General features: G+C 38.1%; 1 protein-coding gene and 1 long non-coding RNA gene across 10 annotated transcripts in view; one reads left to right on the top strand and one right to left on the bottom strand.

Annotated features, from left to right (window-relative positions):
- ARHGEF3 (Rho guanine nucleotide exchange factor 3) overlaps positions 1-27,758 on the top strand; it is a 110,124-nt gene that overhangs the window by 41,097 nt on the left and 41,269 nt on the right. For 7 of the 8 annotated variants that reach the window (XM_064432596.1, XM_064432600.1, XM_064432594.1 and 4 more), the window contains one exon: positions 18,935-18,997. In XM_064432596.1, coding sequence (XP_064288666.1) covers positions 18,935-18,997 — 63 coding nt within the window. Of the gene's footprint in view, positions 1-9,131; positions 9,294-18,934; positions 18,998-27,758 lie in introns of those variants that run through there. The other variant, XM_064432602.1, reaches the window with a different exon arrangement.
- On the bottom strand, positions 502-2,244 carry LOC135307967 (uncharacterized). 2 transcript variants are annotated; one of them, XR_010368549.1, is made up of 3 exons: positions 2,057-2,244; positions 1,142-1,343; positions 502-1,024 (listed from the first exon to the last, which is right to left on the bottom strand). It is a non-coding gene; the product is annotated as an uncharacterized LOC135307967 (long non-coding RNA). The 2 variants fall into 2 exon arrangements; XR_010368550.1 differs by having other exon boundaries at positions 2,149-2,239.

Genomic DNA, 27,758 nt, shown 5'->3' with positions numbered 1-27,758 from the left:
ATGTGGTACTTAAAATAGAAAAGGAATGAAGCAAAGGAATATAAAATACAGAATATAGAAAAGGAATAAAAGCAAAATCCTATCTTGACTATAGGGTTGAAGAAGGAAAGAGGAGCAATCTGCAACTTGGAAAAAGGGATAGTCAGGGTGGAGAAAGCAAAGAGCTGTGAAAGAATTGTGAGAGAGAGAGTAGAAATGAATAGAGTATAGAAATGGAGGAAAGCTAGTGAGTATAAAAGCAGAGAGATGGGAGTACAAAGTGGAGGCAGAAATCTGTAGAGCACTCAGGTTTATCAGTTCAGCCTTGGAAGTGCTGACCCAGAGATAAGATGATGTCAGTGGGGAGCAAATTGTGGCTGGGTCTTGGTAAGGAGAAGAAGCACAAATATCTGAAGGGATAGAGCAGTTCAGAGGCAGGTCAATAATGCATATAAAGAAAACAGCAGCACTGATCTTGACACAGAAAATACTGTTAATTCTATTTTTGCTTTATCTTCTGATTACCATTAACTCTCACTGTTCTTCCCATCTCCATGCCACCCTTCCCTCAAAACCTTGATGCAGATAAGTAGCTTTCCTCTGCATCACTGTTTGGTGCTTGTAAGTAAGAGAGAGCAAGTCAACGTGCTGCTCTGAGTGTCTGTGGAAATAATGTGTTATGTTGCTGTGTAGAGTGGGAAACAACTTCATTTCACAAAGCATTCCATCAAATGAGGATTACATGTACAGTCATCCACACACATTAGAAGATGTGAGGATTAAAGCTTCTGTGGTTTTTTGGTAGTTATGATACAGTCTTGAGTTATATGTTTGTATGCTATTTTCCACCACACTAAGAGCAGTCAGTTTTATAAACAAGGAAGTTCTGAATTCAAGAAGAATAAGAATCTCTTGAGAGTTTGAGATTTCAGCTGCTTTTTCTGTCTCCCTTCCTGCTCCCTTAAAAGCACCCACTTTGTTTATGCCAGCAGGATAAACTTCTACAGTTAGATATGCAAATGGAAGTCTTCAAATGATTGATTTTCTAAAAAAAAAAAGGAAAAAAAAGGTAAATTTACAGAAGTAATGGTACACAGTGTTGCTACGATGACATTTGAGGTGACTGAAGAAACTGCCAGTCGATCAAAAGAAAAGCAATTACCTGATTAGTGAAGAATATTGGGCTGTAGGCAGAACTGAAGAGGATGCTGCTTTTGTCTGCACTTGTTTCTGATATGCCTCTCCACTGTTCCGCTGAGAGAGCATAATTTCCTGCATGCTTTAAGCAAACATCTGAACCATTATGATAGTTTCTTTATTTCCTCCCTGCCACACACAGCAGATCGGGCTGAAGATCTTCAGTGCTGAAAATAAATAGTGAAATCTAAACCAACATTTTGTATTTGAAATAGTTTGAGGCATGTGTTTAATGCGTAGTTGCCTGAAGATTGAAGATAATTTATTGCAATGTTGCTTCTTCCTATTTCCTCCTTTCTTGTTTCCTTTCTAGTTTTTAAAAGCATCTAACTGAGCTGCAGATGTGGTCACCTGTGAGGAAGGCTGATCTAATTTATGAGAAACCTGTCATAAAAAAGTGTTAAATATGCTGAAAGTCAATTTTAGACATGTAAGTGGTTTCTGTGCTAGTTTTACTGCACATGTGTTTGTGGGGGGAAAGATGTCTGTCATGCCAAATGAGAAACATACCACACTTTTCAGACAGTATTTGGAAACCAGTATTTTTTTGTGCAGACTGGCACACTTCAGTTATCCTATTCAGGGTGCACAAATCTCAACAAGATAAAAATTTTTAAGAGAGAAAAGTTTTATCCTGGCTTTAAGGTGATGAATAATTGGATAAATTTATATGATTATTTGCTACCATAGAAAGAACCTCTGTACTTCTCCTGGATTCTGCCTAGTTTTACTTAATTTCTGTATCCACTGATAGTTGTTTGCCTAAGCAATGATGTTACCTATAACAAACTTATTAGAAGTGGTATCACACAGGCCTTTTTTCATACTTGTTGAAACAATGTTGTGCACTACTGTCTCTAAATCAAATGTGCTTACATACCATAATCTCTTGGTATGTCCAGTATGATTTTAAAACACAAGGTATCATATGCATTAAAAAACAGATGTGGTTTTTTTGTTAGTTCAGTTTACCCTATGCATAATTCAAGCAGCTTCCTCAGAGGGGGATGGTTACTTTGTCATTGACAGCATGTTTTTATAAGTGATTATTTTGTGTACTGACAGCATAGCTGGGAGTGGAATAATTGTATCTGTTGTGACATAGCAGTTAGTTCCTTCCCATGCCATAGAGAGACTCTGAGCAGGGATCCCTGCTGCCCATGGCTGCTCTCCTCCCTTTGCCTTTGCAGAGAGTCCCATGACTTCTAACCTGCAGCACGTTAAAAATACATGGATGCTTAATCCCTGACCTGTCTCCTCCTTCTTTGTCTTTGGACAGAAGAATTCCATATTCCTTTTCTGCTTTCCAACAGATGGTGAATTCCTGTGTGCCACTCACTCCTTTTAGATCTCTTCCTCTGTCTTCTAACAGTGGGTTCAAGCTCTTCTGTTTCAGAGTTTGTCTCAGCCCCTCTCTTTTTCTACCTGGCTCTGCTCAGACTTGCTGTTAGTCTGCCTCTGTGGAGGAGCTGTTGTGCTGCTGTCCAGCACTGACCTTTCCTGGGCCAGGATGGCCCTGATACCTGACACCAGAAATAGTAAGAAGCTATTCTGTAAGTCTGTTCTTGCAGCTCTTTCTTGGGAGCACTACAGGAGCAGGGAAATTTTACTTCACACCATTGATAGCAGCAATGTACAGAGCATTAAGAATATCCTCCCATGATACCCAGTTTCTGGTTCAGAAGGCAGGAGCTTATAAATGGTAGCAAATATTCACACTGGACATGGATTTTTGTTTGTAAAAGAGTTGGGTTTGGTGTCTCCCTGCTTTATCTGTGGGCGGAGTTTTACGTGGTTTAGCTTGTTATTGGTTTTGGTTTTGAACAAACCACTGGAACTATAGTTGATTAGTCACAAGACTAATTTCTCTTGGAACAGCAAGGTTTATATTGGCACACAAATAGAGATGCTATCAGAAATTCATTGTGTGGCATTTGCGTAACTGGATAGCAGTTCCATCTGCAGTTTCAAAACACATCAGAATTGTCATATTCTTGATGTATACACTGAATTCAGAAATGGATTCAGAGTGACCAGTTAGACAAATTTTTCAAATTAAAAAAATTATTATTCCAAAGCCATGTGCTGAGTCAGCATGGCTTAATCACCATAACTTCTGCCCACAGTGTGTGATGCAAGATTAGCCATGTCTCAGTAAAATGTTTTATTTGAAATTCTAGCCAAACCTGGTTTGTTGATATGTGTGATTCTTAGACCTGTAATAAATGGCCATATTTATTTATAGGGTCAATGGGTACTGTAAGTTACAAGGTCCTCTGCATACAGTAGTGTGACAGCATGAACGGGCTGGAGTGACAGCTGAGAGTTGTTTATAGTTAGTTACAAAGGAGAATGATGCTGGCTGGCCTTTAGACTTCGACATTCCAAGATTCCAATAATTGGGGACTGAGGTAGACAAACCTGTGCATGTTTTATGAGCTGTTACTTCTCATGCTACCTAGGGAGTCCTGTACTGCTTAGGGGTTTACACTGACTTTTTAAACTCAATTCAGTAGCTGTTTTATTAAACTTTCAGAGCTTTTACATCTGCAGTCATCTGTGAATTAAGTACATAGCCATTAAACTGTCCACCTAGCTTACAGAGATGCTTCCAAGTTGATTACATGGCAGTGTGTTTAGATTCTGTGTTTCTTGGGGGAGGAGTATTGAGGCCCTTATAGAGCACTTGGCTGAGGCATTCCTGAAAAGACCTTCACTGACTTTGACATCTGCAAGACTTTTCACCCATGACTTTTGTTGTAAAGGGTAGATATTCTACTTACTGAAGCTCAGTTATTCAATTAATACCTTGATTTTTTCTGATAATGAAAATATTGTGATATCTCCCATTTGGAGGGATTTTGTATAATTTCATTTTGTCTTTTCAAGGAGTGGATTTTTTAAAAAAATACTTCATACAGTCATTCTGCTACTTCTGTAGGGTTTTGTTTTATGGATCTTTGTAAGCGCTTTGTAACAAGTTTATTTTTGCTCCGGGTGTGGTTTGTTATTTATAGTAGAAATATTCTGTATATGCTATAAGCCCTCCATGCCAGCTATTTTGCACATACAAACAATACTGAGCTAGAAGCAGCATGTGATAAAGCAGATAGGTCCAATTGTGATTCTCTTATGCTAAGTTGGATGTTCTGTTATAGAGCAGATTTCCTGTCTTTAATCATAGACTGGGTGTTACCTTGTACTCCTGCTGTCATTTACTGTTCTTTTCTTTGTTCAGCAGCAGATGAACTTGACCCCTGTTGAGTTTAACTCAAACCAAACTCTGCCCATTTCTTTGTCTTTGTTTCCCCCCACTCCACCAGTGGCTGCTCTTTGAGAACACGTGATGTGAAATTACTGTTTCCTATGAGTTTGTTTCAGAAACATTTCATGGTTAACTGAGTGATGCTCTTGGCCAGTCTGAGAAACCAACATTTTAGAAGCAATTTTGAACTACACATTGATATTATATTGATGCTACACTGTTTCATATTGGCAATTTTATTTTCAATTGTCTAGTGCAAATGAAGGGCTGCACACATGGGCTTGAACTGCTGTTGTGTTTGGTTTTACTGATTGTGATGCTTGCAGGAGAACTTGGTGTTATCACAACCTGTTACAAAGATACATTATTAATGTGACTTTCCATTTTCCCCAAATTGTTTTGATGTTTGGTTGTCTAATCTCCTAGTGCTTATACTGTAAAAACTCACTGTTCATTCTAAGTTGATTGTAAAAGCTTTCAATTAGGTTGTGCTTAGGTATTATTATTTAAAACTGTGGATTAAATGTTAAAAAAACTAAATAGCTGGACTACATATTTGGAAAAGGTTTCAAAAGTATCTCCAAAGACAGCTGGGAAATCCTCCATACTGGAGGTTTTATTCTAGCATCTTCCTCTCCATTTCCAGTCCCTCTGCAGTCCCACAGGTTCTAATTTTGGCAAGATGTGCTTGTGACCTAAAGCTAAACAAAATCCTTTTGAGGATCAGGAGAGAAAAAAATCTCCTGAAAAGTTCTGAACTTCTGAAAAAGCTTATAAACAGTCTTGAAGCTGATAGGAAAAGAAAAGAAAGTTTGAGTTCTCAATTTGGAGGAAGCATTTTGAGGGGGTTTGTTGGTTTCTCCATGAGGACTCCCCTTCATTCCAAGCACACAGGTGCTTTCACAACCAGATTTGGTCAAACATTTCAGTTGTAGAATGAATCCTAATTATTTCTAAACATAAGAGCAAGATTTTCTTCAAAGCTAATGCTGTGGTTGGAATGTACACAGCAGTTCAAAATGATGGCTATCTTTTAAAATCTGACACAAATGCTTAGTAAGAACAATACGATGGTGCCTTCTATTTATTGCAGCCTGGAAACAAATTTTGTTATTACAGTAGCAACCAGAAAATAAGGTCTCCATTTTGCTGGATATTACACAAATATAGTAATAAACGATTATTTCTCTAAAGAATTTACAATCTAAGCATGTACAGGAACATGCTGTAATGTTTCTTTAATAATACTAAATTAAATTTTTGAAGTAAATTCAGATCAGTTAAATCTCTTAAATTTCATTCATGATGGCATATCTTTGTAATTCCTGGGTTCTGTTACACATTCTGAAATGGGATACCCTGTTCTAATGGAAGATGAATATAATATATGTATATATACAGTCTATATATTCAGTATATATAATATGATCTTAACGTGATTTGAGGCAATGTTCTCAGGATATGTAAAATGCACACTTAAAATATTTGTTACATTATTTTTGATGCAAAATTTAGACACAAGTTGTTTCTCTTTCTAGATTGTGGTTACTTGTAAAACTTTTCAGAGTTAAATTTAGCATTCTTAAAACACTCATAATGCACAATGAGAAAAGTTTCAGTCTCTGTGCCAGCAGGCTCCCCACTGAATTTGCAAAACTTAGCTATTTTCCAAGCACTGTTTTCAGTAGTTCACAACCTTAAATGTTCTCAGAAGTAGCAGTCATAAGTTTCAACAAACCCTGTCCTCCCAGACCCTTCCAAAAGTCCAAAGCAGAGCTGTAGCCTCGTGCAGAGGTCACAAGATGAGGGCAGTTGTGCTGATCCTATGAAGATTAGACTGCATGTCCTGACTGCAAGGATACTGGGAGGGAGTGCAGGGCTTCCTGAGGCACTCAGTTGGGCAGTGGCTGGTGCAGTTTGGTGTGGCACTTGCTTCTGGACTACTACGGTCCTAGGAGCAAAAATAAAAATTATTCTCTTCTGAATGTCTGCAAAAAATCATTGCAATCTTTTTCACATTCTGGGAAGCATTATCCGAGTGTCCCCAATCTTTATCTCTGGGAGAATACATGAGAAACTACAAACTCAGTGGCTTGTGCTATGGGAGATGGGATGGCAGATTTGGATATCTTGCAGAGAATTTGCTACCAGTGTCTCTCCCAGCCCTTGGAAAGAGCCAGGTCAAGCTTCACAGCACTTGAGATGTGTATGTTCCCCTTTGTGCAGTAAAATGCCTGGCTGCAGCAGTAGGACACTGCCCTGGAAGAAGGATTTTATGTATTTATTTTCCTATTTGTAATATCTGTAATTTTAAGAACTCTGGAGAAGAAAGCAACCGTGAATCTGCTTAGGTAGCTTTGCTTCCATTTTGCTGTGCTTTTTGACACAGCAACTGGAAACTGTCTGTGTGGTGTCTGAATAAAGACTTGTCATGTGCTGCTGGTTACAGATATTTGACAGGCTTCAGCCTTATGCCACCACAGTGCTTTGGGCATTTCTCAAATGAGGATGCTAAGACAGGAAACTTTCTGAAATATAATTTAGTCAGATTTATTTGTTTTAATTAAAAAAAAAAGGAGAAAAGAATAGCTAGTGTTCATTCTTTCATTCTTTGTTCTTGAAAACTATAGTTGAAGCAATATTTAATTCCCTTTATTCAGTTTTGTGGATTTTTGGCTGTTTATTTGATCCTGTGTTCATGGTGCTGTCTTGCTTCTTTTCATGTTTTGTTGGACTGGGCAGAACTGCTGTAACTGCACAGGGACCAAAGGAGCAGCTTTCATGTATTTACGTATTTAGAGTTTGTCAGTTCTGATTTCTGGACCTCATTCTTGGGGTGAAGCTGCTGTCTGGGATCTAGACAGGGTATCTGAGATTTCCTTCCTTGGTGCATGTGTGGCTGTCTAGAATATAAGTTCAAGATGCACTTTCTTTCAGGTGGACACCCTGGATGCTGCTGTTAACAAAATGCAGAGTAACTCGGAGGTGATTCTTGTGCAACTGCAGGGAAAAAACACAGATAGTGTTTTCTTCCCTCAGACCTTAGAAAGCAGGTTTTGCCATCCCATTAATTCATGTTGATTGATATAGGCAGGGTGCCAGAAGGCTTTATATATTGTTTATTAGATTGATGAGAGAAAGCCTGACAGAAAGCTGGAATTGGTGGTATCTGCCTTTAGGCTTCTTAAATTCTGATAGCTGTTGGGGCAGGTTCTTATAGGGAGCCTAAGGAATAGTGCAAGTGCAAATATAAAGAAACATAGCAAACTGAAGTCTTTACGTGTTGTGTTCCAGGAAGTGGAATACAGAAATCCAAATGTTACCAGGAAATTAGATTGAAAAATGCCTGCCTACCTATCTTCATCTTTGGTGCAGTTAAAGACCTATAGATATCATAATACTTGAAAAAATTTCACTCCTGTATTTGATTCTGGGTCAGGTGTTATCAAATTCTGATAGCAGAGGATTACTGTATGGGATAAAAGATTATTTAAGAAATAATTTTAATCTAAGTTAATAAAGAGAGACTAAATTCTTGTAAAATATTGCAGGCTTAGATATAGATAAAATATATATTTCTATATATTTCCTTGGAAAAATACACTCTATTCTGCTGCAAGGGTCTGAAAAGAAGATGGCTAAGTTGGATTTTGCCTCACTTGGGCAGAGAAGACAGGCCAATTGCATCCACCAAGAGTGATGTACTTCAGTAATTTTTTAAGTCTTGGCCTAAAATGTCTGCTTTGTGAAAGGTCTTTCAGTCAGTATTTTCTGTCTGCAGAGGTGTCAAGGCTCCTCTTCTCAAAGGAACTGGTTGCTCATTGGTATCAGTTTCACCTTTTATCTTCTTCCAAGCTCAGCAGAAATTTTTTATTCTGAAGAAAGATTGCACCAGCTCACTAAGGACTTGTTAGATGAAGTTTGAATTGCTGTTATCTTGCTACCCAAATTAATATTTTTTTTACATTCTTGCCCACTGGAAGAATGCTGAATTTTGCTGATAGCAAAACCAGCTCTGTGTTTGTAGATCTGAGCAAGTCACAGAAGACTAAACAGAATAGGGGCAGATAAGGAGTGAGGTGTAATTCTTTCTTTCTAACTATATTGAATTTCTAGGGATAAAATCAAAGTCTGCACTTGTCCTTACACACAAAATTGGGGTGCTTTGCCATGCTTATCTTCAATCCTTTATTCTAGGCTGATTCTAAAACAATCTGTTCTTAATTTTTACCATGATGTCAGTTTAAGAACTTCTCCTAAATACATCCCACAACTTCTCAAATGCTGAAAAAAAATTTGTAAAAGAAATATTTAAAAGTTCTGCCCAGTATCTACCAGCTGTTTTGTGTGCTGAGACATCTGCATTTGGAGATAGTTGTCTGCCCTTGAGTTTAAAGCCCATTGCTGCTGTGGAAGAATTGCACAGGTGGAGATGGGCTGTTTCAGTTACTGTGGCTCAAAGTTCCCAAACACCTACCTGTTATTTTAGAAACCTCTTAGTGATATCTTTACCTTCACCATACGGGCGCTGTTCACTTATTGGCTGTTTGTAAAACACTTTTGTCTGTTTAAAATACTATGGTGAACCAGCGTGTGAGAGAAAAACCATGCCAGAGATAGACACAGCAGTGCAGAGCAGCTTCTGACACTCGCAGTGCACTGCATGACAGGAAGCGAGAGCAAACTGTGGCTGCATGGGGAGGAGTTCCTGCCGAAAACTGAGGGACAGACACAGGGACTCCTTTGTAGCAAAGGCTTTCCACTGTCACGCTGAAAACTGAGAAACCTGCTAAAATCTGAGCACAATACAAAATAACTCATGGTGTGGTGCTGCTTATTTGTGCATCATCAGGTAAGCGTCAGTCGGGATCGTGGAACTTTTTATTGTTTGTGTGTGAGTTGGAATTGCACAGATACTCCTTCCAAGCATGCCAGGATTTAAGATTGGGTATTGATTAAACCAAAATGTTGCTTGGCAGGAATGTTTCCTTGTGTAAGGGAAGAAACTTGGTAAAGGTTGAGGTATTCCCAATGGGATGGAGGACGGTTTATTTTTCTCTCTGTATTGGTCGTTTGTTGCTGCAGGGTGATGGGTTTAGGTCTTTGCTTCTACTTATGTGTCATACCCATGTAAACATCTCTGCCTCAGTCTCCTAGCCTGAAAATGTGAATTTTAGCTAATGCTAGGGCTTAAAGAGGGATATTTATAGCAAGATGCATTGTTGTCTCCATTGTCAAAGTGAAAGCTGTAACACATCCCACTTACCCTGTATTTACACTGCAGGACGATTCTGCTCTGTAGCATGTGGATGTTGTCATCTGGAAAACTGGGTTATGGACACTGCAGTTTGGAGAGATATGGACAGAAAAGTAGCAAGGTTGATAATAACTGTAGAAAATACAGCCTTTGAGGGAGGTTTAAAATACTCAGTGCATATTGTGTATAGAAAAACAAGATGATATAAGATGTGAGTATAGGTTTATCTGAGTGTGTGTGAACAATTGCAAAGTGGGCACTAGTTCTCTGTATTTGCCAAGTGCAGCATGGGAATAAATGGGCTTTTGTCATGGCAAGAGAGATTCAGGTTAGATATTTTGGGGATAAATGCTTCCTGATTGTCATGTTCATCAAGAGTAGAACAAAGTATAGAGTTAAAAACTGTCATTTCAAACTGATGTATAGAAACTTTCCTGTCTTACATGTTGCAGTGGTTAGCATTTAGTACTTGGTTGTTCTTAATGATTTGTGTTGAGCTTTGATTTTGGACTGTTAATATGTGAATGAGAGTAGCCCATTAGGGACACCAGTGAACAGATGTGATTTGAAATTTTGCAGCTCCAGCCCCAGTTTACAGCATCCTTTCTTGAAAAACTTGAAAAAATTCTCTAATTTAGGAATCCAAGTTATTTCAAAATATTTGTGTATGTGTTGACTAAAACTGTACTTTGAAGTTCTCAGAAATGTGTGATCGAGGTGGGGGGCTGTAGTGCAAGGCAAATGAGGGATATGGAATCCTTATGGCTCTACAACACCTGATAGGAAGGTGTTGCCAGGTGGGGTCAGCCTCTTCTCCCAGGTGGAACAAGTGACAGGACAAGAGGAAAGAGCCTCGAGTTGCACCTAGGAAGGCTTAGGTTGGATATTAAGGAAAATTTCTTCACCAAAAGCACCGTCAAGCACCAGAATGGGCTGCCTGGGTCAGTGGTGGAATCACCACCCTCGGAGGTGTTTAAAAGCCGTGTAGGTGTGGCACTGAGGGACATGAGTTAGTGGCAGCTTGGCAGTGCTGAGTTAATGGTTGGACTTGGTGATCTTAGAGGGATCTTCCAACCTAAGGGATTCTGTAACTTGATGTTCAAGAGCCCTGCAAGTGCACAAAACCTTTAAGGATGTAGTTAGAGCATTAAAACACCCCAGCTTTGATTATTCTTGCTTTTACAACCAATCCTATGCTAAACTCCCTCAGCACAAACATACAAGGCCAGGAGCTGCAAATTCATCACCTCAGCTTGCCGAAGACTAAGGAATCCAGGGACTGTTTGCATGCTGACTGGTTATATTACTTGGAGACATACAGAACTGGATCTGGCAGATCCCAGCTGAAAAGTGAAAGAAGAACAGAAGCTGAATCTAAATAGTGTATGGACTCTTTTACATTGCATCTTATTTTTTATTTATATACTAGGTGAGTTAAAAATCATTAGATATTGATTGTGTTAATTAGAAGTATAATTTATGTAGGAGTGTTCAGTTTCTGGCTGAGAAAGGATTATCATGTAACAAAAAACTCCTGTGGACAAGAAATAAATGTGCCTTCTTTAACTGAATTTGGTTTGGACTTTACTGTAAAGTTTGCAGAAGTTTCAGTGTATTTAACTGTTCTAGATTCCAGTTACTGGTCCTCTCCCCTGTCTTCCAAAAAGGGGAAGGAAGAAGGTTAAATAAAGACAAAGTAAATACCAGTCCTCAAACAAAGCTGTGCTAATCCTTGTCCTTACAGCATCCCGTACATGCACACCCATTTCCTGTTGTTAATGTTAAACACATTGAATATAACTTTCATTTCATTGTTCACTTCAGTGTTCCTTTTACATTACATTGACCGGAAAATCTCCAATCCATCACAACAAGCAGTGCAGAGGCAGAGCTCTGGCTGTGGTGAGAGGAGGCTGCCAAGGAGCTGCAGTTGTGGTCACCAGAGATGTGATGACTCCTGGGAGTGCTTGAAAGGTGTCAAAGTCATCAGTGGCAGAGATCACCTCACCTCCATTGCAGTTTTTGCTGTGTTGTAACAGAGCAGAGTCTGTTTTTTCATTTGTTTGTTTTCTTTGCAATATCAGGAATAAGCAAGTCCTGTTCCTAGCACTGTTATCCAGGGCTCCTGTCAGCTGAGCGTGTGCAGGGTGGGAAGCTGGACTGTCCACGCTGTGTCCCAGGCTCAGTGCAGACTGTGCAGTCAGGTCATCTCTGGCCATTTCTCCTTAAAAGCAATAAGGTTTAAGGATTTTGTGTCACTCTTGAGAAAATGAAACCTGGATTGTCTCTGGTATTCCAGACAGGAGAGGGCTATGGAAATATACATAGAAACCAGTTTTATTATAACACTAAAGAATTTTTGATTGCAAGTTCCTTTTGCCAATATAACACAAAGACCTGTGATACTGGAATGCAGGGTAGCAGGTTCTGGACTTCAAAAAATTTTGTGTCAGAATTCACTATTCTGAGATTATGGTCTCCAAAGGCATATATGATGCATTATTCAGCTAAAAAGGCATCATGCTCTGGGAAAACTTGTTTTAAGACGTTTTTGTCTCCTCATCCCTCAAACTCCTGTCAGTGGTACAGCCACGGAAGCGGGAGATGAACAGGGAGGCTCACAGGTATTGGCATGAAGGTGAGTGACAGGCTGTGGTGAAAGCCACGAGGGCTGACCTTTAGAGGTGGTGGAAGATCCATCTCTTTCTGAAAGAGCTTCAATTCTAGGGAATGAGTTGTCTCTTTTTTGTGAAATTGTGATTGGTTATCTCAGAACCAAGCCCCATATTCAACAGGAAATGCAGATACTTTTGCTGGGGATTGCACACTGAGCTGTTTGTGTGATTAATGTCACATTCTCCTGCTATACAGACTTTCTAGAATTGTGCATTATATCAGCCAGGCTCAAGCTTTTTCTTTTTTCTTTTTCTTTCTTTCTTTCTTTTTTTTTTTTTTTTGGTGTCTTCTCTGACTTTATTTAATTTTAGATGTTTTAATGTCAGTGCAGCAGGAGTGTGATTTGATGGAAAGTGTCTAATCCCACATGAGGCTTACTTGTTTTTTCAGTATCATTCTGGCTTGAGGCTGGGTAGTGCAACACCACTGCTGTCTCTTCTAGTTCTCTTCTGAACTCTGCTTGGTGGGATTATAGCCCATCACCTGTGGCAGGAAATGTTAAATTTGTGATTATTCTACTAACATTAACAGAGGTTATTAATCTCTTGCTTAGTAATTAAGCTGGATCCAAGGCATATTTCATTAACTGAGTAATAACACTAGGTAAGAAAAATGTTGGTTTTTGAGGCATTCCTCTCGTATTAGGAAGACTAAACTGAAATGTTTTAACTTTTCTGTTTTCTGGCTGTGTCATCTGTTAAACGTTTGGAAACATTTTAAATTAGCCAGGAGAATTGAAACATTGAAGCAGTCCAGTTTGTAGTTTTTTGTATCGTCCCACCTCCCTTTTTACATTCCTGTTAACATCTGTTTTGTACTATTTGTGACTCATCACTGGGCTCTGTCCTGATTGAGTCCTCCACACTCTGGTATAACTAACTGGGAGCTTGATGATTTTGAGACCATTTTAATGTGATTTGAGATGGAAGCAGTGAAAAGTTGAAACACAGGAGCACCAGCAGATGGAATTTTTGGAGTCATTAGAAGAATAAATATGGTCTTAGCAAGTGGTACTTTTCAGGGATTTTTGAAGAGAGATCCATGTGTTGGTTGGATGGGTGTGGATGCACTGACAAAGTACAGAGGAAAAAGAATGAGAATTGTAATGTCTGAATATTCTTTTGAACTTACCAGCTTCTGTACATGTTAGAGATTTAAGAATTAGAAGGGTGCTTACAAGTGCACATCTATATTTGAGTATATACATGTGGATGTTGCTGACAAAAAGTTACTTACACATCAAGAGAATTTATAGGCTAACTGGATTTTAAAAAAAGTTGTATAAAAACAGTGTGACTAGAAATTCACCTGGAAGTCTGGATTATTGTTGTGATTTGATGTCTTTCTATAAAGAAATTATGTGCTTCTGCCTTATTCTGAGCTGCTTCAACACCAGCTGTGATTCCTAGGGCATAAAGCCATCATCAGGCATTGGGTGGGAAGGTTCCTTGTAGATGTAGAGGTGTTCTCAGCTGGCTGAGGAGATACTGATTGCTTTCTAAAATTAAAAGGAAAAAAAATTGTGTAATAATGCTGCTTTTCATGCAGACGTAATCCACCCCTTGGAGCGTGGTTTAAACCTGGACCGTGATATTTGACTTTTTATTAAGTATTTGTATCAGTTTCCTCTTGTCCTTCCATATTAATCCCTTTTGATTTTATTTTTGCTCTACCTGATCTCTTCAAATTGTTCGCCTTTGGGTAGTTTTGTTTTTTAATTTAGTCTGATACAGATATTGAAGCTGATAAAAGTGTACCATAAACTAGAGAGGAACATAAAGCCCAGAGCAGTGAATTCCTTCCTGCCTTTTTCTCAACAGTAAAAATGATACAAAACTGTTAGCTAAATGGTATTCCCTTTTCTGTATTATTGAAAATGTATATTATGTATATACACTTGTTATATGTATATGTTGTATACACTTGTATGCATACATAAAATATGTATATATTTTTGTGTGTGTAGTATATACATGCATTTCAACTAACTTGCATTTGTTTAAATCATAAAACTATTATTTTAAAGAGTTATTTTGTTCCAATTAGTAGTATTGAAGTGTGTTCAGGTGTATATTCTGGAAAGACTGTTTTAAAAAAACATTTTCATATGAAAACAATCTGAAATGCAGACTAATTGAATGGATTCTAATTTTTCTTTGGTTTGGACTTTTTGTTTTGGGGACATAGGAAAAGTCTGTTTCATTAGAATGGATTTCTGTATGAAAAAAGGATTTGGTTTTGAAATGAGACTGTCTCTGACTAAGAAGGTCGAAGGGTATGATGTGCCTATGTAAATACATTATCTTGAACTGTTATTTATTTTGATACTAGTCTGTGTGCAAACATATTTCTAAGCATTTAGACTGGAGAGATGATTTAACAAAAGTCAGCAGCTCTTCTGAAAAGCATTTCCTTCCCTATTACAGGATGGGTTTTGTCAAGCTATTTTTGTGCATCTTTGCATTTCATCTCCCAGGTGGTAAAGTATAAATCTGTGGTATTGATAATTAAAACCCTGTGATGGAGACTGTGTTAATCCAGCCTTCCTTATAACAATAAGGAATAATGTCTTATTGCTCTAATTCCTTTAATGAAATCAATACTTTAATATATAATTTGATATCTTACCTTCTCATCTCCTGTGAGATAATTATGGAAAGCAACTCTTTCCTGCTGTGTTAAGGCCAGGAAGTCCTGTCTCTGTAACTGTGGATGTAAGCACAGCCTTTTGGGCAACAGTATCACAAACACTAGGATTTGAATTTATGATAGAAAAAGCTTTTTCAGCCCAGAGGTGTGTGTTCAGATGCAGGTAATGCACCTGTGTGGTCAGTCAGAGAACACAGATAAATTTCTCACCAGAACATGTTACTGCTACTATTTTCATGCAGGTGTGTGCCCATTTTTAAGGCCTCTAAACACTGTGCAAAAAAAAGTTATCTAAGTGTTCCAAACTTTCCTGTTTTTTCCAGCAAGGCAAAGAGCATCATGACATTTTTCAATTCAGTTTGGTTCATGTACATAGAAATTCTAATAAAGAGATGCTCTGCGGTGAGATGGCATTTGCCCATTGCTCATGGCCCAGTGTGGAGTTAGGGTGTCCTGTGGTCAGTGTGTCACACCCTGCTGCAGTGGGACACTCACGTCAGAGGGTGTCCTGTGGTCAGTGTGTCACACCCTGCTGCAGTGGGACACTCCTGTCAGAGTGTGCTGGGGATGGGGAGGGAGCAGGGCTGGCGTGAGGACAGAGCCTGCCTTGCTGGGACACTGCTGTGCTTCCTCACCCAGCCCTGGGCTCTGCCAGAGCCTGCTGCACCCAGCTGAGCTTCTGGGCTGCTGTGGTGAGAGCTTTGTGTTGCTTCATGTGCCATGTGAGTTAAAACATGAAATGGAGAGCAAGAATCAAGGGGGGATTCTGTGGGACAGGCAGATTCAGGGGTCAGTTGCATTGTGCTGTGACAGCTGAGACAGGACTTGTAACCCCTGTGGGGAAAAGATCTTCACAAAGAGCAGGGATTAATTTAATGAGCACCTTATGCTCCCTGCACAATATCCACTGCAATCTTTGCTTCTAATCCACTTATTATGGGCAAAGAAATTTATCTATGGTCTAGTAGCTCAATTATTGGATTTTTTTTTGGCCATAGAGTTCTGCCTCCCACTTATACAATGATAATAGCCCTTGAAACTCTCAGAAATATTAAATCATTAATCTTGCCTGCAGTGGTTAATATTTAACAATTTCTATTTGAAATGACTGTTGTTGCATAACCACTGAGGCTCACAGAGAACATAACAAGTGTAATATTTGCAAGCTTCCAGATAAAATTTCATATTCAGTCGCTTTTATATTAAGTGTGTAGTACTTTTCAGTAAGTAGAAGATCTAAAATAGTGAGGAATGATCCTTTGATTAGCACAGTGAAGTATGAGGTAGAGCAAGAGATCTATTTTGTGGAGGCGGTCCCAGACTTACTCAATATGTAATTGCTTTTCCTACACTTTTATCTTTTCACTGCTTTTGGTCTGTACATCACAGTTGATACTGATTTGTTCCTCAGGAGTATATTGATGTTTAGTTATATAACCAAAAAGGTTGCCTCTAAATAAGATGCTAATATTTTAATTCCTGCTGACTCCATTTTGTGCTGTGCTTTACCTGAATAGCCTTGCCATGGACGCTTGTCCTTTGGCCATGATACCTCTGTGTTTTGGACCCAGAAATGTGCTTTGAAAGCAGCAGTTAGAGCCCACACATAGTTGTGTAACCTTCCCTCTGCAGTAAAACCATCTCTTAGCTCATTCAAGTTCACTTTAATCCTGTAGCCTTGCCTATTTCTTCATATTATGTAATTTATAGTCTCAATCCGCTTTCCTTAGAGTTGGTCACTGTTGGAAGTGCCACCTTCTGTGTTAATCTGTAGCCATGTGACTGCAGTAAGAATCTCATAGTTGGTTGTTTAACAAAAGAACTGCCCATTTGTTGTATGAGTGGCCATTTGTCACACTCCATTAGCAGAGAAATCAAGTGTCAGATGTCAGACCTAAAGCAACCATCCCAAGCTGTGGATGAAGTTGCATCCTGTGCATCCATGCACTGGAAGCATCAGTTAGTGTAGACTCAGGTACACCAGGTCCATGCACAATTTTAATTTATCCTTCTCTTGCAGAAAGCTGTATTCCAAATCCAAATGCCCTTCATTTTTAGTTAACTTGTGTCCACTGATGGAAGGCTGTTACTTTTCAGTTTTATAATTTCTTTTTGTGAAGTAAAGACTCGGTGTAGACTTGAGTAGAATCAATATATGATTTTGTGAGTACAAATGAATGATGCATGCATTTGGGCCCCAGAATTCTAATTAGGTTTGAAGAACAGTCTGCAACATGTTCTAATCTGAAACTAGAATCTTAGGAGATGTTACTCTCTGAGCAAAGTACTGACCTGACAGATCTCATCCCTGGTTTGTGTTTTGCACAATGAATTCACATTTGCTAACCCTAGAATAGTAATTCAAGTTAGCTCATCCTGTGGGGAAAAAAAGAAACCTTATAAAAGACTGATACAGGATAAGCAAACATAGTCAGTATTATTTCAGATATTTCTATTCATAGCTCAGTGTGGTCTGGTCCAGAAATTTGTGTTCTAGTCAGTCCTTTAACTTGTTGTAATAATCCATACTGTACCAGTAAAAGGGATTTGATTGTGCTTAGTCTGAGGGTGAAGAATTGCCTTCATAAAACATTTCTCACTGTGTTATGTGGTGACAGAACTTATGGCCCAGTTTCTGGGCAATAATGATATTAAAACACAGCTGTTTCTGACTTGGAAATTATTGTTTAAAAAAAAGTCTCAGAAGTTATTTTCTGAAAAAGAAGCAAAATTGTATTTAAATGAGTCAAAGATCTGCTGAAAACCAGTGAATAAACATAAAAGATTTCAACACCAAGGGTTTTGTTTTAAAAGGGTATGAAATCAAAACTCCTGGATTTTGTGATAAATATTCCTTATCTTTTCTTGTCAAAGAAAGTTCTCAGAAACCATATGCTTGACCTTGTAGATTTGAAATTGTTTCACTGGTTTCACAAGAGCTGGGGGCATGGACACTGGGGATACAATTTTTCTACCTTTGTTTTTTTTTTTAATAAGAAATACCTTCATTGTGTGCAGCTTCTACCTTTTAGCTGAGCTTTGGACATCCCATAAGCTATGAACTCTGTATGGCATCTCTCTGGGGTTTTTGGTTTCTAAATTGCTCATCTTTGACTTCTGTAGACTGGAAACTAAATCCCAGCTATAATTATGTGTTATTGCTTATCTCTGGTTGACTCTGGAAGACAACACAGCTGGATAAATAAGAGCCATGCATTCTGTGACTTCTCTTGTTTCCTGAAGCTTCCTGGCCTGGTAGACAACCTAGAGCTCTGTTAAATGACATTTCACACTTATTTGAAGTGCATGAAGATTAATCTTGTGGTGAACCTGTGAAGTGACACAAGGGAGGGCTTGCCATTTGCAAACCCAAAACCTGAATATGGAGCAGAATGCAATCACTGACGTAGAGAGTGAAACCCTAACATACACTAGTGGGATTCCTGCAGTACATCTCACCTTTTATATTGACTGTCTGCAGGTAGGACTTGATTGCTGAAGGTAGCCTTTTAAAAATCTTAAGTATAGGCTTTCAGCACAAAATATGAGTTTCTCTTCCTGACAGTCTTATTAGATACAAAAGTTCATATCAAGTGTCGAAGTAGAGTTTCCAACATTGAATAATTACTTATGCTTTTAGTTAGAAGTAAGTTTCTTAACTGAAGTGAACGTATCTGAGCAGAAAAGGAGCAGCATTTTATTCACTATGTGCTAATAGGTAGCTTTTCAACTCGTGAAAAGAGAGTTTATATTCACTACATGGTGATTATAATGATAATGAGAGTAAGTTACGTATATATACACATAAATATGTGTGTATGACATCATGATATATGCTTGTCTCAGGATCAAGCCAAAGGCAGTTGGTACTGCTCATCAAAACTGAGCTTTCTTTTCGTTTTGCTTTATAGAAAAAACGGAAACAGAGTACTCAAGATGAAGATACAATCAGTATCTGCAGCCTGGATACAAGTGTGAGTAATTTAATTTTCTTTTTTGCCCTCTCTCTGTACCCCCAAAACTAAAATGTGGCTGTTAGGAGTATTCTGAAATAAACCTGTTCCATCTTCTTAGCTGTATTGTTTTCATACATAGCATGAATAACTTGTTCTGCTTCTTATGAAAAAAAATTTGTTAATTACTTCTCTCATTTTCTGTATTAAACCTTTAAAAGAAAAATGATGTCATAATGACAGTTTATTGTAAAGCATTGAATCTCGTATTAGTAAATAATTAACATGATAAAAGGACTTTGTGAATGCAGGATTTAAATATAGACCTTTTATGCTGTTGAATGGGTGTACGAGAAATTCCATTTCAGTTGTCAGTGCTGGTTAATGCAAGCTGTAAGAAGCAAACTCTTTCTGTTGATTATGGTGGATGTTGAATCAAAGTATTAATGAGGGTAATTATGCAGTAAACAGCAATGTGTGTTGTTTTTCCTGTAAACTTGTGTCATAAGGTACGCTTGAAGTTATAGTTTCAAATCCATGGAACTAAAATAGACGTAGAAAAATTTGCCATTCCTTCTGTCCAGTGTTTCCATCAATATTTCTGCAGTGTTCTGTTTACAGTCAGCTGTTGAACCAGTTTTCCTTTTCTGCACACCTCTCACGTAGTACAGACAGAAAAAATTGTGGGAAAAATACTGTTTGTTTTAACAGTTTTTTTTTTTTACCAAGTGTCAAACCTAGTGCTGTGGTTTATTTAATGATCAGATGTTAATTTTGGTTTGAAGTGTACCTGTTCTTTGAAGCATTAATTACATTTAAGGGCTCACCTGCCTGGATGGCTGCAGACAAACACAAGCTCTTGCAGGCACTTCAAGTGAGCTGGGTAGAATCCAGCACTATGCTGGAAATCATGAACCCACAGTAGCTGACCTTGTCTGTGAGATAATACTTTAATGTTAGTTCATCCCATCAGACCTTACACTGGGCCCAACTTCAAAGGAATTGTTATTTATTTAAAGGAGTTCGAAAGGAATTGTTGTTCTTCAGGGAAGATTGGAAATTGTTGACTATTTATTATTATTTTGGACAAATTGATCATTTTTAGATACTTAACTCTGATATGGGATGGCAAATGCTGGGTTTAACTATTTTTGTTTCTAGAAAAAGTGTGTATTTTAATCTTCGGTGATTAAGACAATTATGTAAAATTTCCTTGTGTAGAATCTGTTACACTGCAGTATAAATACTTGGATGAATATAGCTTCTCCTTTGCCTAATAGCTAAAGATTTAAATTCTGCTTGAAGAGGACAATTTCTGCTCATAGAGTTCCTGGAGGAGGGTGTTCTAATGTGATCTAATCTTAGCTCTGAGTTTGCTCCACAGAAATACAGACAGAGCACTGAGCAAAGTGAGGTTTGTGGTTTTCTGATGAGCAATAGATACAGCAATAACAATAGCAATGTCCTTCATTTGCAGTTATTAAATAACACTTAAAACTTATAAAATATTATTTTCTTGGTATTGTTTTTCTGTGTAACCATTATTATTGCCAAAACAAACATGAACCTGAGAAGAGATAAAGTAATTCACTAAACATTGATCTGTAAGACAATGACTAGAAAAACCATTGAATTTAGATTTTCATTAAAAGATGTGTAAAACCCTATTTAGAGGGATCTTGTCAATAAAATGTGTGAAGGCCTGTTAAGAAAACTCTTCCCACTGTCATAAAGGCAGAATTTCACTGTTTAAATGTAAATGCATGCTGGAGTCTGTATTAGAAAATAGGGGTGAGAGATGAATGGGTGAAGAAGTTTGAATCTTTCCTTACAGTGCTTCAGAATCACTCAGGTCAACAGGGTGGGGAATATCCCATGAGGATATAAAAGGTCTGCATTGTATCTTGAAGAATGATCAGTTTATTTAAATGTACAATTTATCTAAACACTAGTTGATTTATCTTTTTCTGCTTGAGATAACTTCAAGCTTGTCACTCCTTTTTTCTGTTACCAAAAAGTGCTGATTGGTTTATGCTGTACAGACTGTATTGTCTCGTGTCTCTGAGGCTTTCTTTGCCCTGAGCTCTTGCACACTGCAATACTGCAGGTTCCTGTTCAGCATGGGGTACATCCTCTGCCCTCCCCACTGACAGGATTTGCTGTTAAGGCCAATTTGCCTCTGGCTGTGACAGGAGACTTAAACTGTCATGGTGACTGACTTGGAGAGAGTAGGTGCCTTTGGCTAAGAAATGAGCCTGGCATGTGAATTTAGAACAACACCCTCAGGTTTTTAAACTTCAGGTAATGGTTCAAGTGTGCCCATCAAAACCAGGTGCTGTTGACATTAAAACAAGTTGGGCAGGAAGAGTTTACATTTTCTCATGGCTTGTGTTCCTGCCCATTAGATTATCAGCCCCCCAGGTAAAGGAGGACTGTCACCTTTGTGAGCCTCCTAGACATGGCAAATGAACCTTTATTTTTCCTTTCATATCATATTTTTCTTGTGAGTAATGCCAAAAGTGCTGAGAATGCAACTAGACTGAATACCAAATGTCTTGTGTTTTTGGGAAACATTGGAGGGTCTTCTAATTGCACTGTGGAATGTTGTGGCACAAAAGGGATGGCTGAAATCTGGCCGTCCATGGCTGAACACTTACCTGTAAAAGCATTTTGTTCTCTGTGTGTCATTAAATGCTATTTATATTGAGTAGAGATGTGTCTTTTTATGTTTTGGGTTTTGATTTTAGAGAGCCATGGCTTACATTATAGGTAATTCAAGATTTCTGTTACAAGGCAGAAAGTTGGCTGTCTTTTATTCTCATGTTTGTGATGGCAAATTTCAAAAAGAAGGAATATGTCAAAAATAATCAGTTCATACCTCACAGAAACCAGCTGTGGTGGTGTTATGCAAGGTCACTTTTCCTTTCTCTGTTGCCTCACATACAGAGTAACTTATTCCCAAAAATGGAGAGGGGCTGAAGAAAAGAATGAGAAGAAGTGTCTAGAATAATTAAAAGTTTGGAACAGTTTCTGTTTAAAAAACAGTCAAAAATACTGGAACTTACATGAACTGAAATCAAATATCCTGGGAACAAATTGGCATGTGATTAGTTCCATGAGAAGTGGTCAGTGTAAGGTTATTCCTTCTCTTGGTTAGGACAAAATAAAGCTGTTTGTAGGTTCCTACCAAAACAAAAGTGATGCCATTTCACCTACCACACAGTGGCACAATTCTGGCACAGGGTGCTGTGGATACCAGAGGTTTTGCAGGAGTTCAGAAAACAAATGGGGTAAATTCATGGAAGAAAAAACTGCCAAGAGCTATTAGACTGAGTGAAGCCATCCATCTGAAGAAGCTCTTGAAGCTGCATATTTCTGAGTCTGGGAGAGCAAACTACGTGTCTGTCACTAGGTGTTTACTCTGCTTTCACATGAACAGCTTTTTTTCACTATTGCTAGGGAAATGATGCTGGCCTGAGATCCATCCTTAGCCTGCCATGGCCGTTCTCAGGAGATGTTGATTAGCCAATGCAATCCTTCTTTTCTTCCAAGCAACAATTTTAAAATTACTTAATTGGAGTGTTTGGATTACAGCATGATGTAAATAATTAAATGTTCAGATTCTTTTGTCTAGCAACTCTCTTTTGCCCTGAAAAGATGTGCCAAATGGTTTATATGTATATCTTCAATGAATGCATTTATTTTCTAGGCCTAAGAATATGAAAATTTGAATGTGTGTCTTCCCTATTATGTATTCAGATTTTCAGTGGGATAATGACAGATCATTAAATTTTTACAGATGATAAAATCTCTCAAGCTGTGTAATAAAACTGGTTATTTTTTATTAAATCTTGTACGTATATTACAAATCAGTATATTAGCTCTCCTGTGCAGCACACTGTCTGGTTTGCATGAGATAAATGACTCCTGGTCTGGCCAGTTCTGCAGCTCCCTGAGCTGCTGATGTAAAAAGCTGGTGGTGCATTCACTCTGTGCTGGTTCCACAGGCATCACCTCAGGGATGCACCTCGTTTTTGTGCTTGGCAATGGAAAGATCTGGCCATCTTTACTGTCTATTGCAGTTTGTGTAAATGTATCTGGTGGCCACCTCTGTCCAGGAGAGGGTGGGGGTGGCAAAGAAAGAGGCTATTAACTATTTAAGGACTGGATTACTTCATACCTTGGAAAGCAACGTCCATATGGGTCTCCTGCCAATTACATCATCATGTGTCTACAATCCTTTTACAAAAATAGATTAAATTTTTTTTCTAGGACTGATTTTTTTTTTCTATGACCATTGCCAGACATACCTGTCTTTTCCAAGGGAGTAAGTCATACTGACAGAATTTCCTTTCACAGGAAACCTGCTTGGAGCTTTGCTGACTCAGGACAAGGACTGGTAACCTAAGCATGTTAAATGATCTTTGTATTTGTTTAGTGATCTGGACTGGCACTGATGCTTCAGGAGTTGATAAACTGGCTTATTAAACTAACTGGTTGGACTTGGCTCATTTTATTGCCAGCTTAAATAAGTGGATTTGCAAATCTCCTCAATGTCAAATAGTTGGTGATAACTTGTGACAGATGTGGCCAGCAGACTGTGAGGGCTGGGTGCATGAACGTACAAGGCCACAGCGGTTGGAAGTTTATTTAAAGGGAAATCTGTCTAATATCTGACATGGCTTTTTCATGTTGGCCTCCACTGGAGGCTCAACTCGGTCAGTGGACTTCAGCCTGTCCAGTTAACTCAGCCAGTGATGTTTCGTGCTTGTGCTCTTAGAATGGTGATAGCTTATTGAGCTGCATATGCATAATGATTTACTGACATGATGTAATTAACCTGGTTTACATAAACTTCAGATTTTATTGCTATCCCTTTAAAGCCTGGGGAATTGGGGCAGGTGAAATGAGACAGCTTTAATGATCATAGAGGGCAAAGTATTTTTTGTATTTAAAACACCTCAATGAGCCCTGCTCTGTATTCCTACTGTTGCAAACATTTTCTCCTTAGTTAAATTCTGAGCAGCTTCTGGATTATGTCTGCCTGTGCTTTTGCTCCTCGTTGCTGCTGTGACTTTTTTTCTTTCCTCGTAAACCAGGTTTGAAATGTGGTTCTTCTTTCAGTGCAACCTTCTCCTGAGCCTGGTGCAGCACTGGAGGGTTGTGCTCCTTACTCAGGCACAGGCAGCTGGTTCTTTCTTGTATTCCATAGCTCTTAAATAGAGTTAATATATCCCACTGAGCAAAGGGGTGGTGAACACTGTTATCTGGAGATTATTGCACAGAGCACTCAGCAAGGTACTTACAGCACTGCATTTTTAATGGCTGTTCTAAGGGGGTAACTGCACAGTTGAAATCTTGGAATGGTGATGATTCCATGTGCCTCCTATGTCTGAACTCTAAAATCACAAGTAATTCAGGAGATTTCCAGAACAAAAAGCTGGCAAAACCTACTACAAAACTTGGACTCTTGGGAATAAAATGGTACTTGAGCAAAATTCCATCCAGAAAAAGAATCAGGGCAGTGGTGTGCAGTTCTCCTCTGCAGTTGGTTGTATGCAGATTTGTTGTAAACTCATGGAAGTTGCTCTTGTTGTTATATTGAGAAGGAACATACAACAAATACATGATGAACTAGACATGTAAAACCCGTTCATAAAGAAGAGCTATTTATTTTTGTTATACGGCACAGTTCTCATTACTGAAAATTAAGCTCTGCCAAATAGTCACTTAGGATTGAGTGAACTGGAAATGTCTTATTGCTCATCTGTCTACTTGCACGTTAATAAAATATGTCCCATTATAAAATACAAACTAAAAGGTACCCAGACTTAAGCTACATTTGCATACACTAGACCAGAGTTCATTAATTTTGATTGCTTTTAGTGCAAAGTGATCATTTATTATGTATTTAATAGTCAATATAGCTGAAACATTATTTGACCTAATTAAACTTAATTATAAATTCAATTATATTTGATTGCTAAGGTATGGCAAGCTAGCTTTATAAGCTTAGAGAGGATTACTTCCACATCAGCTTATCAGAGTCAAGATAATTAAAATATATATTGTATCTGGGTCTTTTATTTCTCTTAACTGTGGTCTGTTGCATGTTCATAGTATAAAAGGTGTTCAGCTTGCCCAGTAAGACATATACAATATTATTAATTATTCATAACCTTTGAATATTGCTCTGCAGCAGGGTGGTCAGTGCTCATCTGGATTCCGACTTTATTATACTGTGACTATTCTTAATCCATTATTAATCCCTCATATGATTGTCATAGACTACACCCTCTGCTGCTGGCATTATTTGGAGTCATGTTCTGTATCTTAAGGCTGTGTTTTGTTATTCTCTTGCTGTTTCTCATTAGATGAGGCCTACAATGCTCTATTGGAAAAATGTGTAAATTGCTGGTCAGACTGCATCTTTCCCCCTCTGCATTCTAGTATGGTCTCAGAGTTCCTGTGTAGTTATACAATTACTCTTTATTTATGTGAACAACTCAGAATTTGGCTAATTGTTCCAGTAAACCTCAAGGATTATTTTGGTGAAGACAGCAAATATGTGATGAACTTTGTGATGAGCATCTTCAGTGCCAACCTGCCTGTACAAATATGCCAAACCTTTGGAAACACACACCAGACATTCTTGAAACATACTTGGGAATTGAGTAAGAAAATGTATCTCTTGTATGTAGTCACGCAGTTTCTAGAAATTAAAGCTGGTCTATAGATACCTTAAATGAAGTATGATCATTAAAACTAACTTTTTTTAATGGTTTAGCTCAAATTATAACACTATCTTATTGTGACTTGCTAGCATCTATTTGTCTGCTCCTATTTAAATTCATGTGCAAGGCATTATTTGATACAACATCATAAATTTGTTTTATATACAGTTTCCTTTCCTTTGAAATTCTGTATTTATACAGTTCTTGGCATTCTGCAGTCTCGGAGGGGGAAGTAAAGCCATAAAATGGTTTTGTTGGGGAACTTCTTGGGGAAATTTTGTTGGGGAACTTGTTGGTTCCTAGAAAATTATTTTTCTTCAAATTATTTTTCCTGATGAGGCATGCTCAGTGTTACTGTTCTGAAACTGAAATGTGTATCACTGTGGAGCAAGAAAGATGTGGTAAAACCCCAAACCTGATGGTTTTCAGACACTGCAAGCTGTCTGTTATACTTTTGCCATGGAGTTTAGTTATTGATCAAATCTTAGATAATGATAAAGTCTTGGGAACTGTGGAAGGCTTCTGATAAAAATCTGGAAATAGGTTATACCAATTCTTGGGTGAGGTGCCAATTTTTTCTTCCCTTGGTTACACTGACAAAAGAGAAGAAAAGGATCTAAGGTTTTGCCTCCAAAGCAGAAAGGTTTCATCAAAAACATCCACTCAGTCTGTGGACTTAGCTCTCAATAGCAACAAATTACCTCAGTGAGAAATATATGAGATGGAAAATAAATTTATATTCAGAAATGCGAAGATTTTATTATTCTTATGACATTTGCATGTACCACAGTTTATCTTTCTGATTCAGTCAAAAGTGGTGTACCTAAGTCTGTGCTCTATTTCAAAGAATTGGTTTGTATAGTAATAACTGTAATTTATGGTATTCTACATAAGAGAAAATGGCAACTGAAGTTTGAATTCTTTAATGTTCTGTATCTTAATTAATTCAGTTTAAATTATTTTGGGTTACAGAAACAGGCTTGACATTTGCTTATTTTCCACATGGCAAATTGGGAGCATTTGTGAACTGAAATTAGTCAGATGTTATTGGCAGCTATGAAGTTGGATATCTGTTAAGCACTGTGTGTGGTGGTTGGTTTGATGAAGGCTTGCAGAGGAGGTTTTCATAATGAAATTGAATAAAGTAATGAGTAACTGTAATTTGGTTTATTTAGAGGTCAAAATAAACCCTGATATTAGTTCTATAGAGATAAATAACATGTAATGCCATACATTTTCTAAAATTAAGTTTTATACATCATTATTGGTAATTGTATTTTATATTGAATTTGTAATATGGACTGTGCAGACATAATTTGTAAAAAAAAAATGAAGGCACATATAAGCAATGTGCTGTGTGTGGCCTGAAGCCAAAGAGTTGAGGTTTTTCAAGTTATGTTAAACTTCTGACTGAAGCAGTCTACCTATATTCTATGGAAGAAGGAAAGGATTCCCCATTCATCCTCAAATAATATCCACTGGGAGTGCCTGACATAGTCCAATGCTTACTGAAGTCTGGAGTGGAAGCCAAGCCAGGATTCATTGAATCAGCATGGCTGTATAGTTGAAGTCCATGAATTTTTGCAATGCCAGCTACATTTTGGCTGTGCCTCTAGAAGTGACCAACCATGACAAGAAATGAAGTTGGTACATAAATACAGCAGGATGCCTCTCTACATCACAGCATCAGGACAGGCCTTGTAAGGGCATTGTCCCATCCATCTCCTGGTGGTTGAATTAAATGATAATTAAATTATTCATTATAGATAGTTTTGCATGGTCTTTTTTAGAAGCCTCTACTACTCCTGCAGGCAGTCCAGCCCAGAGCTTCTCAGTCTATTGTTAGCAAGGTTTCCTAGTCACAAACCAGTGTAAGGCACTGTCTTACACCACATGTGAGCATTCAGATCAGTATAAAATCCCCTGAGCAGGTATGGGCAGGGGATCCTGTGTGGTACTTTTACTGTAGCCAGGACCTACAGATAATCAGTTCTTTCAGATGAAGCCTTTTCCTTAGGTAGGTCACAGGAGGTATTTTTGTCAGCTAA

The sequence above is a fragment of the Passer domesticus genome, chromosome 9 (assembly GCF_036417665.1).
Source record: "Passer domesticus isolate bPasDom1 chromosome 9, bPasDom1.hap1, whole genome shotgun sequence".
In the NCBI taxonomy this organism is placed as follows: Eukaryota; Metazoa; Chordata; class Aves; order Passeriformes; family Passeridae; genus Passer; species Passer domesticus.
This window is presented reverse-complemented; position numbering and strand designations above follow the sequence as displayed.